The sequence below is a fragment of the Protomyctophum bolini genome (assembly GCF_963924005.1).
Source record: "Protomyctophum bolini genome assembly, chromosome: 13".
Taxonomy (NCBI): domain Eukaryota; kingdom Metazoa; phylum Chordata; class Actinopteri; order Myctophiformes; family Myctophidae; genus Protomyctophum; species Protomyctophum bolini.
Genome location: NC_137874.1, coordinates 13,655,768 through 13,672,333, shown reverse-complemented (window position 1 = coordinate 13,672,333; position 16,566 = coordinate 13,655,768). Strand labels below are relative to the sequence as shown.

The 16,566-nt window shown below is 42.6% G+C and overlaps 1 protein-coding gene across 1 annotated transcript in view; it reads right to left on the bottom strand.

Annotated features, from left to right (window-relative positions):
• Positions 1-16,566, bottom strand: part of LOC308327526 (beta-1,3-glucosyltransferase-like) — a gene marked incomplete at both ends in the record, with an annotated part of 37,147 nt that overhangs the window by 4,746 nt on the left and 15,835 nt on the right. The window contains 7 exons of the mRNA XM_080781046.1: positions 1,221-1,334; positions 4,717-4,786; positions 13,248-13,367; positions 14,253-14,316; positions 14,579-14,715; positions 14,830-14,941; positions 15,207-15,283. Of these exons, the coding sequence (XP_080637172.1) occupies positions 1,221-1,334; positions 4,717-4,786; positions 13,248-13,367; positions 14,253-14,316; positions 14,579-14,715; positions 14,830-14,941; positions 15,207-15,283 (694 nt within the window). The remainder of the gene's footprint in view (positions 1-1,220; positions 1,335-4,716; positions 4,787-13,247; positions 13,368-14,252; positions 14,317-14,578; positions 14,716-14,829; positions 14,942-15,206; positions 15,284-16,566) is intronic.

Below are 16,566 nucleotides of genomic sequence, written 5' to 3'. Positions count from 1 at the left end.
ATGTGCATGCGCAGGCAGAAGGAGCGAGTGCATTCTCCGGTGTAGGTGGACGGATTATGACAGCTCCATTCCGCTGCACTGTCGCTCTGTTCGGCAGCCGCCTGTAACTACTGGTTACTTTTCTGTCACATATCCCCAGTGGCAATGTTCCTGTCATCATGGTGTGATATGAACTTGTAAAAAAAGAGGGAAAATCACCCACCCCCACCCCCCGGCCCAACACATACACATACACACACATACTCTCACTATATCTCGTAATGGGTCAAAATCATTCAAACTATCTCTCTGAAAAAGAGAGATAGTAAATGATGACAGTGGACACAATAATGAGAGGAAAATGCATGTGTGTGCGCGTGTGTGTGTGTGTGTGTGTGTGTGTGTGTGTGTGCGCACATGCGTGCATGTGTGTGTGTGTGTGTGTGTGTGTGTGTGTGTGTGTGCATGAGCACATAAAGAGCATTTTGAGTTGTCGGGAGACTGGGGAAAATAAAATGCTGTATAAATGCAGTCCATTTAGATAATGGAATGATAGCATCTCTCTCAACAGGGAAAAGTGTGATCACAGGTGCTGAAAATGTTGCATATTATTTTGGAAGCAAAATTGTGGAGATTAAAGTGATATTTTTTTAACAATTAACAATTTTTTAACTTAAGTTGTATAAAATACTTGGTTTTGAATATTAAGTATAGTTCCGGTAATTTTATGGGGGGCACTGGCCACTGGGGCCACATACTAAAAGTAAATTAATCCACAAAACTAGCGTAATTTGTATTGTTGACCTATTTCTAAAATATTAGCGCAATGTTCGTTCAACTTTGACCCCTCTATCCCGTGGAACTATTTTTTGGGCGTAGTGATATGGACACAAAAAGCATAGTTCCGTGTGATAGAAAATTAACGACAGTTGCGCTATGGTAGAAATAGGTCAACAATACAAATGTTGTGAATTAATTTATTTTTAATGCATGGCCCCCAGTGCCCCCCACAAAATGACCGGAACTACTTAATATCTCACCAAAACCAGAGCAGAACTCCCACCACGGGACTCGGGCAATCAATTAATACAGTTGCAACCACTGTATTAATGGCAAGTATTTCATACAGCTTAAGTACAAAAATTCTGAACTATCCCTTTAAGGTGGGGATTTACTCAGGAACCTATCTGATAAATGATCCAAGACAGTGACATGAAAACACAAACATTGCGTCAACTGACCTCTTTCAGTGTTGGGCATCCCCAGATGGATTGTGGGTATGGAGGGATCGGTTACATCGCTGTAGTATTCTAAAAAAGCAGCGTCTTTGCCCCATGTGGTTTTCACCACAGGAACTGATGAAGGGAAGGGAGGGGAGGGGAGGGGAGGGGAGGGGAGGGGAGGGGAGGGAAGAGAAGATTGATTTCAAATCACATTCTACCTGAGCTTAGCCAGTACAGTACACAGTGCTTTTTTTTTTTAGCTTTTTTTAATTACCACTCATTTTCAATATTTTACTATGTCATTAATATACCTTTTGAGCTGTTGAGCCATTCTGTGTATCCTGGAGGTATGAAAACAATCATTAACATTGTGAATCACATCTTGATGATGTCAACAATGTTAATGTGAATCACACAGAATGGGGGGACTTTTTTATTATTTCCATACAACAGCTCTAATGTATATTAATGACATACTGTAGTAATGAGTGGCATTCGCCTTTAAGAAAACCGCATATTTTGAAAACAAAGCAATACTGCCTCATCAAAGTTGGTGTGACTATATATATTTGTCAATAACTTGCATGAGAGGGGGAGAGGTGGTGGAGTTTCTATTTCTGGCAATATTACTGACCACTCATTTTGTGTGACCGTGACAAAAATGTAGTTTGACAAAAACTTTCATCACACTACCAAAGGTCTGAAAAGCACCCCATTATGCAACACTCTTGCATCACTCTGTCGTTGTATTTCAAGTAGGGCTCACCCGGAGCCCTACTTGAAATACTGCTAAATTGCAAACAGGATGGGTGACTCTTCTTTGACAATGTTTATTTTACAAAAAAAAAGATAATAGCCCATAATGGCTGCTTCATTTCAACCCTGTTGCAGATTGTTGCGATTTCAACAGGCAGATTTCAGCTGTCAGGTTATTGCGAACGCAATGAGCACTTACTATGAGACCTAGCAGATCATGTCTGTGTGTGTGTGTGTGTCTCTGTCTGTCTGTCTGTCTGTCTGTCCCGCTTTTGTGCCCATATATGGAGCTGAGTGATTTGTTTGTGATTGATGCAAGTGTCTGTCCCGCTGTTACGTCACCATGACTCAGCCATAACCATATAAGGAGTCCCCAAAGCAGCTATACGTCCAAAACCCAAATATGTACGAGCTGCGTTCGCTTCCCGCGTTTGCGCGTCTTACTTGTAAGTGACCCCGAAGAGCCAGCAGAGTAAACTTGTGTTAAGTAAATAACTCACACTATCATTTAGTTTTGTTTGGTAAAGTTATTTCAAACACACATCCACGCCAACATCCACAACAGTATGTTCTGAATTTTGCACGATATTCTTCTCTTAGGGGTTGCTAACTCTTCCTCTCCTGCCTCCAACTTGCCGCCAGACTTCTTCTTAATTTATTGAGGGGCACTAGGCCCTTAAAATGTTAACAATGAAGAGAATGTAATGTTTGTTTTGTCACCGTTTGTTTTACATAATCAATAAGAGCGCCCCTCACTTCACACGGGTGTGATTTTTTTATTATCCCACAATTATTGTAACCCTTCTTTCAGTCTAGTCCTGGGCGCTACACTCCCTCTGCCAACCTCATGTTTCCATCAATGCATGAGGAGTCCGCTTGTTTTCACTTGACAGGGGGGGGGGAGTTTCCCCGGTTGGACGTAGCGTGTGGAAGGAACACGGTATTCCAACCAGTTCCTTTCCCCCTCCATCAGGCACCCCGGCTGAACAGGGGGAGGCAGTTTAGAGACTAGGATTAATGCTTCAAGCTGCAGTCATTCGAATTGTCAGCAGAAACAAGTGTGTGTGTGTGTGTGTGTGTGTGTGCGCGTGCGTGCGTGCACGCGGCAGACAGCATAAACCAAGGACAGATATGCCAGTGGTGAGATATACTGTATGAGAGTAAACAAAACACACAGCAACTGCTCTCATTTCCATTTTTCAAACCTGTAGCACAATGGTCACTCTGTCATGAAGATAAACTGACATCGGACAAAAGTAGATAAACTACTGTAACATTGGACAAAAGGTTGCTGTGAGACTGATTTATGTGTCTAAGCAACACATACTGCAAATACAGTAAGGAAGAAGGGTTTGGGTTATCAATTCTGACCGGCAAAGCAGATTATTTATGAATGTCGGGCTGTAAACTTTTTTGGACTTATGGTTAGATAACTTATCGCGTAACTTATCAAGGTTGGAGACGTTAAATCCAACTTCTTAGATGTGGCAAGTTACAGAACCCATCCCTGCACGCTATAGCGCGCAGTGATGGGTTCTGTAACTTGCTCCTGTATATACTCATCAGTAGAATGGTCTTCACTGGCACTTAGAAGGAAACAACATGCTTCCCTGTTCACTTACAAAGCACTACTTGGCAAACTACCCCTGTATTTGATAAAGCTGATAGAACCCAATACCTCAAGTTATGGTACCAGATCTCAAGATAGGCTTTTGTTGAAGGTACCAAAAACCTCTTCTAAACTGGGAGATAGTGCCTTCAGGGTGCATGCTCCACATCTATGGAATATCTGTTGAACACAGACAAGTTGAAGCTGGATGTCCTTGTTTCATATGCTATTTTTAAAAGATTTTTAACTGACCTCACACTAGAAGAAAGCGTATGCACCTGCTTTTTGTAATAATGTGTTTTTAAGATTCTGATTCTGTTTCTGTTTTCTGGTGTATGTGTGTTTTTGTATTATATCTTTTTGTACCGTGTGTTTGTCATGTACGTAAAATCATTACTGTAAATGTTCTTTGTTTGTATACAGGGCGCCATTGAAAAAGTGACCTTGGTCTCAATTGGATTCCCCTGAAATAAAGGTTTCAATCAAAAAGAAAACTCACTTTAAAAATACAATATTCAATACAGCTGTAGTCATAGTGCGTTAGTTGCTGCGAGAGTGAGGTCTAGCCCAGGGGTTCTCAACGTTTTTGGCCGGGGACCCCCGGAGATGCTTTGGCAGTGTCTTGGGACCCCTGCCACACCCCTCCCGACCCCCAATATAAAATGGCTGCTACAATAACCTTAATAATAGAGACATGCACCATAAATAAATACTGAAACCAGATAAGCATTATGAGAACCCCTGGTCTAGCCAACATGAACTCGGGATTCCTGGATCGCTGCCCTCCACAATTTCCTATCCAACATCAGGTTCTTGAGCTCTGCAGTGTTGTCAGCCAAGCTGTCGCACCGCAGCACGTCTACATAGATAGGTGGTACGCTTCTTTCCCCTTCTGGCTTTGCCTCAAGTTCTGGGTGCCTGACGCAGTGCCCTGCCAGCCTCATCCTTCTCTCTCTGACTTTGTCCGTGACCCGACGTGGTAGGTCCCCATAGTGGTCCACATTTCTGATGCGGTCAGAAATGTGCATAATGCATGCACATGGTCGCATGCACACATGTGCGCATGTACTGCACACACAAACGCGGGGGGGCGCGCGCGCGCACACACACACACACACACACACACACACACACACACACACACTGTACCTCGATCAGAGTGGAACTTATGGCAAGTTTTCACAGCAACAAACAGCTTGTCCTTCTCTACTGGTTTTCCCTAGAGAAGATGAAAATAAAATCAAAACAATAGTAGATTTGAGATAGAAGGAACTGTAGACGCACATCACACCCACACACCTCAGAGCATAATAAACTGTAATCAGCTTGGAAATTGCAGTTAGGGAGGCATGAATTATGAATGAATCAACGCTGCGCACACACACACTTTACTTGAAGTCCTCCCCATCGAGAGGCAGACAGTGAAATGTCTATTTAGTTCCTTTATTCTTTTTACCCCATTTTCTCTACAATTTAGTCGTTATGCCAATTTACTCCTCCCCACACACATTTCTGTGTGTCACTGCTGTTGTATCCTACTGAGTCACCTGCCAGTGAGGAGCCCCCACCGGGAGGACGTGGCACCTGCAACTCCGTCCTGCTCCTGTGGCACAGCCCTGGCAGGTGCCACCCTAGCCCATAGAGTACGCGCAGTGACAAATGAATACCCTCCACCCTCCACCCGAGCGCCACAGTTATTGACTTTGAAGTAAATTGTGAAGCCGCGAGCAAAAGAAGAACTTGTGCTATTTCTATATCGACAAAGCCATGGTGATCTTATTACGTCATGCTTTAAGACGGCAAGCAACTGACGCATCTAGTAATTCATTTTCAATGAGAGGCATATGACAGGCCTGGCGTTATGCAGGCGTGATCCTGTGAAAGTGTCAGCCTTTACTGAATCAGCTTCCGCTTCGGGATTCCTGGATCGCTGCCCTCCACAATTTCCTATCCAACATCAGGTTCTTGAGCTCTGCAGTGTTGTCAGCCAAGCTGTCGCACCGCAGCACGTCTACATAGATAGGTGGTACGCTTCTTTCCCCTTCTGGCTTTGCCTCAAGTTCTGGGTGCCTGACGCAGTGCCCTGCCAGCCTCATCCTTCTCTCTCTGACTTTGTCCGTGACCCGACGTGGTAGGTCCCCATAGTGGTCCACATTTCTGATGCGGTCAGAAATGTGCATAATGCATGCACATGGTCGCATGCACACATGTGCGCATGTACTGCACACACAAACGCGGGGGGGCGCGCGCGCGCACACACACACACACACACACACACACACACACACACACACACTGTACCTCGATCAGAGTGGAACTTATGGCAAGTTTTCACAGCAACAAACAGCTTGTCCTTCTCTACTGGTTTTCCCTAGAGAAGATGAAAATAAAATCAAAACAATAGTAGATTTGAGATAGAAGGAACTGTAGACGCACATCACACCCACACACCTCAGAGCATAATAAACTGTAATCAGCTTGGAAATTGCAGTTAGGGAGGCATGAATTATGAATGAATCAACGCTGCGCACACACACACTTTACTTGAAGTCCTCCCCATCGAGAGGCAGACAGTGAAATGTCTATTTAGTTCCTTTATTCTTTTTACCCCATTTTCTCTACAATTTAGTCGTTATGCCAATTTACTCCTCCCCACACACATTTCTGTGTGTCACTGCTGTTGTATCCTACTGAGTCACCTGCCAGTGAGGAGCCCCCACCGGGAGGACGTGGCACCTGCAACTCCGTCCTGCTCCTGTGGCACAGCCCTGGCAGGTGCCACCCTAGCCCATAGAGTACGCGCAGTGACAAATGAATACCCTCCACCCTCCACCCGAGCGCCACAGTTATTGACTTTGAAGTAAATTGTGAAGCCGCGAGCAAAAGAAGAACTTGTGCTATTTCTATATCGACAAAGCCATGGTGATCTTATTACGTCATGCTTTAAGACGGCAAGCAACTGACGCATCTAGTAATTCATTTTCAATGAGAGGCATATGACAGGCCTGGCGTTATGCAGGCGTGATCCTGTGAAAGTGTCAGCCTTTACTGAATCAGCTTCCGCTATGGGTTGGGAAGCTATCTTTAAAGAACAGAAACGGTCTGAATCAAATCTGTTGAATGGTTTAGCAGGCTGATTGATGAGTCATCCACCCTCCCTGCACACCCACCAGACAATTACAATTAAATGATGACTCCCAGCGTGAAGAGCGTACGCCTTCCTGAGTGACATACAGTAATTGGGACTTGTGACCAAAATAAGAACATTATAATTATAATAATGGTGTGTGAAAACTAAATCTAGAATTTCCCACGGACGAGGCCAAGTCTTGCCACGGAAATATTTGTCCGTGTACAGACATATTGATGACCCCTGATACAGTATACAGTATACTGTCTGATATCTTTGATCATTCTGAATTCTGATCGTTAACATTAAACACTGGTATACTGATTTTGGGATGATTTGTCATTGTACAAATAAGTATATATTGTAGGGCAGGGGTCTTCAACAGGGGGCCCGGGGACCCCAACAGGCCACCAATAGATGGGAATGGTGGCGAAGGTAACATTTGCATTCAATCACCAAAAAAACCGGCATAAGACCTTAGGAAGATTGGCCTGGCCGCCTGAAATAGACCTAGCCGCATATAATGTGCAATCTGTCTCAGTAAAAGAGCACATAATAGGTATCTATGTACCGTAATGGGTATGATAACTGCTGAAAGGGAGTGAGCCTCGCCAATTGTTGTGAATTAGTCACCTTTATCTGTCTGTTGGTCTCTTGTGTGTCCCGGACATAAACTCACAGCCAAACAGATTAATTCAAGCCCCGCCCTCTTCCACTTGGGACACTTTCCAGCTGGGCTCATTCATTCCAATGTAAATTCATTTTTGGAACCAGACCTTCAAAATCTCTTCCAAATCCGTATGCACTGGACAAATATGTGCGTGACATTTCTTTTTTAAAACAATGTTTTATCATATAGGAAAACTATTGTGGTTTGAGTGGTTTGTCCAACCCATGTTATGCTTAGCTGTGATTGGACCATAGAAGTTTAGGGAGGGGCTTAGCTATAGGTCAATTGGTGGTGGCTGTCACGATAATGACAAATAATGTGCGAGTTCGCACATTATTTGTGATTATCGTGACAGCCACCGGCCAAAGGACGCATTTTGTGAGAAACATTGCGCCAACAACATCATAAACAACATGGCAAGTAAACCACCACACAAGCAAGACTGACACTGTCAGAACCCACACCACAACCGAGCTGGCCACCTCAGGACAGTGGAACGGAACCATTACCTAACCTAAACCTATGCATGTGTAACCGCTGTGCCAATAAAGCTCTGTCAGTCTAACTGGCTGGCTGACACAACTTAAGAGAATGTTTTGGGACTTTAGTGGAATCATTCATCATCGGAACAGTTCCTTCCCAATAGTGTTCCCTCTAGTGCCATTTCCATCTCTTTGTAGCTCTCCTACGTCCCCAAATGGATGGACATACGCGCACGCCCACACAAACCGATATTCATCATTTTCATGTTGTTTATAGCATTGCATTCATCATCCCACACCACCCAAGTCTCCAGACTGCCATTAATAATGCTCTCTTCTTCAACCTTGTTCTTTCCCTCTTCTCCAACTCCCTCCCAAGAGAGAGATAGTCCTGTATGTGTGGGATGCGTGTTGCTTCACAGGCTCTGGAGGGTTGAAGCCAATTATTATTGTATTAAAAGTTTGAGTAAACGTTTACTTGTTTTGACCTTACTCAGACTTCCGTCGGGTACACGATGTATTTGAGTTGTGAACAAAGTACACAAGTTGAGTCAAATTACAGATACTCATCGAATGTTGCATGTACATTTCCCACTAGGTCAAGGACAAAATGCCACTTAAAAATGTTGTAATCAGCCTCACGGTGGCGCTATAACAGGCCAATTCCTGTTTTACCTATAACTGCACTGGTCTGTGTCTGTGTGTCTCTGTCTCTCTGTCTCTGGGTTACATCCATCAGTCAACATTATAGCCTTGTTGAACATTATGACCTTCGGTCTCTGTTGAAGAGCAAAGATATACTTATTAGGCAATCATGAAATGTCCCCTGTCTCCATCCATCAAGTCAATCATCCATCAAGTCAATCATCAAGATGGATTTCAATGGTGAGGAAATTGTCAGTCTAGACACGGAGTGCTTAAAGGAGGACCATGCGGCTGATCTGGAGTGTGAGTCACGGTGCACTTTACTGCCAACCATTTTCCAAAAGCATACGGAGGAAGCAGTGGATCTTTCCGGTGCAGTAAGAGTAATCTACATACTGTCATTACCCCTACAGGCTGGGGCCGAACGTTGGGGAGGAGGAGGAGGACGAAAGCTCTGTGTCTGAGAGGTGGGGGTTTGGGCTCCTCACTGACAGATGATACAACAGCAGTGATAACACAGAAATGTGCGTGTGGGGGATTCAAGCAGTGAGGATTTTATTAAATCCTCACTGCTATGAAAATCATACGTTTTCTTTGGATAACTGACTTTACTCCTCTGTGGACTACACAACAGAGTTGAGACAAGTGGTCTCAATGCATGCAAAGCCTGTAGTTGTCTTTCTATTGTTATGTAGCGTGCACACACACCAGTCTGTGGATCAGCAGTTCAGAGCATAGTGGTGTAATTGTCAGGTTGAATTAATATAGATTGTGGATTTGGATGCCTGGCGAGTGGCCCGCTCTCAGATAACTCAAACTTGGTGAAGCAAGTCAACATAACAGTCTACGTACTGTATGAGAGCATACAGCCAATTACACACACACGCACACACGCACGCACACACACACACACACAGAGTGCGTCGTGCGCTCAAAACTTTCTATCCAAACTGAATGGAACTTTGAACACAATGAATCTCCTTATTTCACCACTGTGTCCCAGAAATGTCACAAAATGCAATTTCAACTCTCCCAAGTTGAATGGAACTTAATCTCTTAATTGTTTTGACCTTACTCAGCCTTCCGTCGGCTACACGACGTATTTGAGTTGTGAACAAAGTACACAAGTTGAGTCAAAGTACAGATATGAATGTTGCATGTACATTTCCCACTAGGTCAAGGATAAAATGCCACTTAAAAATGTTGTAATCAGCCTCACGGTGGCGCTATAACAGGCCAATTCCTGTTTTTACCTAACTGCACCGATCTGAACGTTGTATCAGAATCAGAATCAGAAGCCTTTATTGCCATACATGTAAAACATGTTAGGAATTTGTTTGGGTGAACAGCAGAGTATAGTTACAGATGCAGTTCCCACAGCTGCCATGGACGGCGCTATATTGGATACATTAAATCTTCCTTGCGACTCCAGGAAAAAAAGAGAAGGAGGGGGTAAACTCATTTTTGCTCGCCCCCTAGTGGTCGGTTTTCAACTTTGGAATGAAACAGGTATTTTAAGCTCCCGGCAGCCATCGTGGATGCCAACCTGAAAACGATGCATTTCAAGTTGTTCGTTTTCCGTAAACTTTTAGTATGTTATTTAGAACATTTAGAATGCATTAAAAAATCTCTTCTATCAATTATTTGGGGTTCCAACCATATACTGACATATCTAGTAATGGTTTCATTGCAAACAGACCACTAGGGGGCGAGCTAAATTAGTTTGCAATGGTTTTTGAAAACCTTATGCCCACCATGCCAAAATTCAAAAAGTAGTTACGAAGTGCATAATTGTTATGATTTTTTACATACTAAATCCCAGTTTATAGGCATTTTAGCTCATTTTAGCCACCGTGGACGCCATCCTGAAAGCGATGCCTGGTATTTAGCACACCCAATAGTAACAGAATCCAAAAATATCTTTTATCAATTATTTTGGTTTTCAACCATTATATGTATCCAATATTTGAGTCTGTGCCAGACCACTAGGTGGTGCTCCCAACGCGTTTGCACAGCTTTTTGCAAAGCTTTTTGCAATCCTTATTCCCCTGCCACACCAAAATTCAGAAACTAGTCACCAAAAGCCACATCTTGCTGATTTCTTACAAGTCCGCCCCCCGCTATTATGTTTATTGAAGGATCCCCATTAGAGACACATGAATGAGCCTCTAGTCTTCCTGGGGTCCTGAATAAAACAGATACAATACAAATGTACAACTAAAAAAACCTTCCCTGTAAGCATGCTGAAAGGGTGAGAGTAGATTGTTATTGGAGAAGTAGTCCATACATACGTTTTTCTATTATTTTGGTACAAAATAAATCTGTCTGTGTGTCTCTGTCTCTTGTTTACATCCATCAGTCAACATTATAGCCTTGTTGAACATTATGGCCTTCGGTCTCTGTTGAAGAGCAAAGATATACTTAGGCAATCATGACATGCATGTCTCTCCCCTGATGGATTTCAATGGTGAGGAAATTGTCAGTCTAGACACGGAGTGCTTAAAGGAGGACCATGCCGCTGATCTGGAGTGTGAGTCACGGTGCACTTTACTGCCAACCATTTTCCAAAAGCATACGGAGGAAGCAGTGGATCTTTCCGGTGCAGTAAGAATAATCTACATACTCTGTCATTACCCCTACAGGCTGGGGGCGAACGTTGGGGAGGAGGAGGACGACGAAAGCTCTGTATATATGCAATCTATGATTTGAAACAGGTACTTTTCCCAATTATATGAAAATTGTGCGTGTGCGTGTGGAGGATTCAAGCAGTGAGGATTTTATTAAATCCTCACTGCTATGAAACGCATAAGTTTTCTTTGGATAACTGACTTTACTACTCTGTGGACTACACAACAGAGTTGAGACAAGTGGTCTCAATGCATGCAAAGCCTGTAGTCATCATTATGTAGCGTGCACACACACCAGTCTGTGGATCAGCAGTTCAGAGCAGTGGTGTAATTGTCAGGTTGAATTAATATAGATTGTGGATTTGGATGCCTGGCGAGTGGCCCGCTCTCAGATAACTCAAACTTGGCGAAGCAAGTCAACAGAACAGTCTACGTATGAGAGCATACAGCCAATACACACACGCACACGCACACACACACGCACACGCACACGCACACGCACACACACACACACACACACACACACACACACACACACACACACACACACACACACACACACACACACACACACACACACACACACACACACACACACACACACAGAGTGCGTTGTGCGCTCCAAACTTTCTATCCAAACTGAATGGAACTTTGAACACAATGAATCTCCTTATTTCACCACTGTCCCAGAAATGTCACAAAATGCAATTTCAACTCTCCCAAGTGGAATGGAACTTAATCTCTGAAGCGATTGATTTGGCTCTCCGGGGCTCTAGACATTTTCCTTAGCAGCTGTTAGAGCCCATGGACAATAAACAAAATAAGTTTAGACAGACGCTACGCTCATTGTTTACCTGGAATCTTGTCATTTCAATGTGCAGATCGTTTTCATGGTCTAGATTAGAAGACCAGGGGCCTGTTAGCTGAGACAGAGATGAAGCAGGGACCCCCACTATATATTGGATGCACAACATGTCGCAGACACCTTGTGAGCTTGTAGATAAATTATGCTATTTTCACCGAATGTTCCCTCCCAGAATAGGCATGCGAGGATTCAAGTAAAGATTCATGTAAAAATAACAAAATATCGGACAAAGATTTGGCAGCCCGCCTGCAGTATCTCTGAGGAGACCCTCGTCCCGGACCCCCTGTTAAAGACCCCTGCTTTAGACTGATGCTCGGTTCCTGGTTTGTAATTTGACGAATCTCTGACATTCTCTTGTCTGATGCACATATTTCGTCATGGGACTGTATCTATTAGTATTCCTTAAATTAGCCTGCAATTATAATTGTATTAAATGTTGAGTACATCGTTTACTTGTTTTGACCTTACTCAGCTTTCCGTTGGGTACACAACGTATTCAAGTGGTGGACAAAGTACACAAGTTAAGTCAAAGTGAAAGTTGCTCAGTCTGTTTTTTTTTACTTGATACAAGGACTGATACAAACTGTAGTTGCTTTTTAAAAATAAAACGTCTAAATAAAAGTATTCAAACTTATTTTTTCATTGGAATATTGACAAATTGAGGTGTTGAATTCACTGACTTGCTTGTATACTGTAGAACCACTACATCATCATCATCATCATCACTTTTGAATGTTGGTGTAGCACATGAGGGAGGGAGGCCGTTTCATCCACACAATAACGTACTGTATGTATTATCAGCTAGCAATTGCCTACATAAAACAAGATAATGAAAAAAAGATATTACATTACATGGACAGGAACCATTCTTCTAAATGTACAAAAATATAAGAGCGGATAAGAGCGTCTGCTATTGCATGAATTGTAAATTGTAGCAGTGTTATATAGTTTTAGTCATAGTCTTTTGAATAAAACTCAATTTAGTTTATTTTAGTCATCGTTTAGTTTTAGTCTGGTTTGGGAGCTTGTAGATTTGCTTTAGAGCACAAAGTCAGAGTGCAACCAAACATAAACTAGATCTTTTCTTCACTAGTCCCTCCCTAACATTTTACTATATTTTTTATTTATTGACAAAATTGTCAATATACTGTAGTCTTGATTTTGGTCATCATAGCTTCATTTTTTTGTAGGTAGTCGACAAACATTTTTCGTCATACTTTGTAGTCAATGAAATGAACAAACACTGTATTGTAGTACATACACAGTCAGGCAGGTAGGTAGTGAAGGTAGTGACACAATGACGGTCTATCTGCCGCGCACAGAACTCTGGTACTGCGGTCAGACTGGAACCACTGCCCTCTGCCCAAATATACACAGCAATCTGAGAGAGAGAGAGAGAGAGAGAGAGAGAGATAGAGAGAGGGGGGGATTTTTATTTAGGCTTTTATTGACAAAATACGTATACACTACATGTCATGAACATATACATATTACATATGTGTTCAATCGACGAAGGCCCCTGAGGCCGAAACATTGTATTGTTTTCCACTCTGTTTTGGGAGCTTTTAAAACGGTGTGCGGATCTCGTCTCTCCTTTCTTAGTAACCGGAAATTGACCTATAACTGACTCCAATGCAAAGTGAACAAGGGGGTATTGACAATCTTGGCTCGCTCTGGTCTTTGTTTGTCGCATCGCGGCAGTGGCTTATGTGTCGGCTCAATAACAAATGATACGGAGCTAGAATCACAACGCATTGACTCTTCAAAGGTAACATCGGCAGCGACCATAACTTCTTATAATGTTAATTACAGCAATAAAGGTGTTAAAACAATATAACACGTTTAATGTTACAAGTTAGATGCTTAATCAAATAGTGCTTTACTGGCTCTGTTAAAACATATGCACGAGGGCCTGGGCCGTGGCTCAGCCGTCCAGGCACCCTGGCCGGTAGCCCGAGCCTGGCAGTGTGCATTTCGAGGAATATTTAAGGGCGTGTTATTTAAATGATGGTCGATTGCACCCGTGACATTTATCAAAGCTCCGACCAAATTGACGTTAGGATCAGCTGTATAGGCTCACTTGATAGATGCCACCTTGACGCACACACTCGAATTTAAAGCAGAATATACACTCCATTGATAAATGAGGGCCTTAAACTGCTCATGAGGGCCTTAAACTGCTAAGAAAAGTGTGCTCCTGTAGCAGACATCATATATCAAAGCTAGCATCCATCTCCTGAACAGAGTGCTTTCACAGGTTGTGTACCTCGTGTTTCAAGTCGATGGTGAAGTCAGATTTCAGCGGCTCATGCTGAACTCGTTTAGCGAGTCTGAAGAAAGGAAAAGATGAGCACAGAACTACTCACGTCTTCACAAACAGTATACCAACATGCATGCAACTGTACTCTATAAGTTATAAGATACCTTATAGATATATTGCTGAAATGTTTCCAATTAATTTAATTGTGTTTCATAATATAAAAAAACATTGCCAGATTTTTTTTTAATAATTTAAGTTTTTTTCAGAAAACATTTAGAAGACATTTTTAGAATGGTCCTCAGGTCTGAATGGGTTTACGGGTCAACACATGCCTGTGCAGCAGAGCAGCGCTGAGTGCCCAGCCAGCTGCCGCGTCAGGATAACCAAACCACGAGGGGGCCTCTGAGAAGGCGTAGTGGTGGATGATCGACGCCTCGTCATCTTGAACACGCTTCCCTAAGAACCAGTCCTAACCAGCCAAAAAGAACACAGGCCGTTGCAATGCTAATACATGGAACCACAAAATATAACATGTCATGAATAGATGATTGTGCGTGCGTGCGTGCGTGCGTGCGTGTTTCACCTCCTTTGCATTGTATCTGTTAAAGACATTCATCAGTCCAGCCAGCCTGACTCCAGTTCCCTCCTCCAAGAACAGAAACCAGGACACTGATTGGCTACACAGGGCTGAGAGGCTGGAGAGATAACCAATGAGAACCTTCTTTAGTCTATCATTAGTTTGGTCATGGAAAGGCCACATTCAGGTCGACTAAACAAAATAAAATAAAGGAGAAAGGTATACAGGAGTTACAAGTTAAATTGGAAGTGATGAAACAAAAAGTGTGTCATGGAAAAAAACTTCTCCTTTAAACAGAGAAACATTGGGCAATCCAAACCAGGCAATCCATTATGATGGATGGCAACTCACATTGTGTATTATTTCCCTAATGTGCTACTCACCGAGGTAGAGCAGGCAAGATGCTCCAATCGCCTTCGTATTCAGACAGCTCATGCAGAAGGAGGACATGCGGAACTCCCTAGATGGATTAAGACAATGTTTACTGTTAGTCATCATTGTGGAAAGTAAGTAAGTAAATTGACTTAAGTACTGTATTTTATACTTTACTTGAGTATTTCAAATTTCCAATACTACACTACTAGTTAGTTACTCAGATCCAAATATTGTACTCCACTACATTTATTTGAAAACTTTAGTTACTAGTTATTTTGTAGATTATTATTACAAATCATATTTTAACCACATCAGTCCTATATACATTTCAGCCATTTGAAAATAGACGATTCAGGTCGGCTATTTTCAAAACAGTTTTATACCTTTGAAAACTTGAAATGGGACATTCTGCACAATGAGCAGAGCAGAGCAGCTTTTCGTACTTTAAGCACATTTAGATGCCAACACTTACTCAAGTAAGAAATGTGAGTACTTTGTCCACCAATGGTCATTCTGTCATTATACACGTACGTACGTACGTACGTATGTACAGTATGTAGATGGCGCTGCTGCCGTGCACCGGAGCGATGCGTCAACAGGGCTTCCATTATGATATGGGTGGTGGTGTAAAGTAAAGTACATTATACTCAAGTAGTGTACTTTGTTGTGGTATATTTTTGAGTGGTGCAACCACTCCCTTGCGGAGCTATGTGTGTGTGTGGGTGGCTGGCTGGCTGGGTATGAGCACGAAAACAGCATGGTTGTTTTTCACCACCTGTGCGCACTGCGCAACCTAACACACACACAAACACACACGCACATATTAACTGTATATATGATGATTTCGGGTGTGCCAGTACAGTACAGTAGAGGGTACAGTAGAGGGACCGGCACACGGTAACTCTGTCATTTCTCAACCGTTCCTGGGTCTCTGGAACTCTTTTTTATGCCCAATGTATTATAAGTTCATAAAGTTAACATAAGTAATAAGTATAATTAAAAGCATTTGAAATGAATAAAAAAATATGTTTAACCACTAAAGACCTATATTATACTTTGTAGTGCAACAGTGTCACATAAAAGTAGCATTTTGAGCTGGTAGATGGCTATTTTGGGGTATTTTTTTTAAAGAAAGCTAATTGAAATCCTTAGCTTTCTTCAACATTTGGCCTGGCTTCTAATTACACTTCTGAGTTTCACAAAGTCTTTGCTGTCAGGACACCTCCATGATGCAATGACCATGAGGGGTGCATGCTGATAGATCACTGTCTAAGCTCTTTTGACCTTTGTCTACCTTGGATAACATTAATCGTCTACACTTTGACATATTGAGACGTCACTCGTTCACGGAAGTCATTTTACCAATTA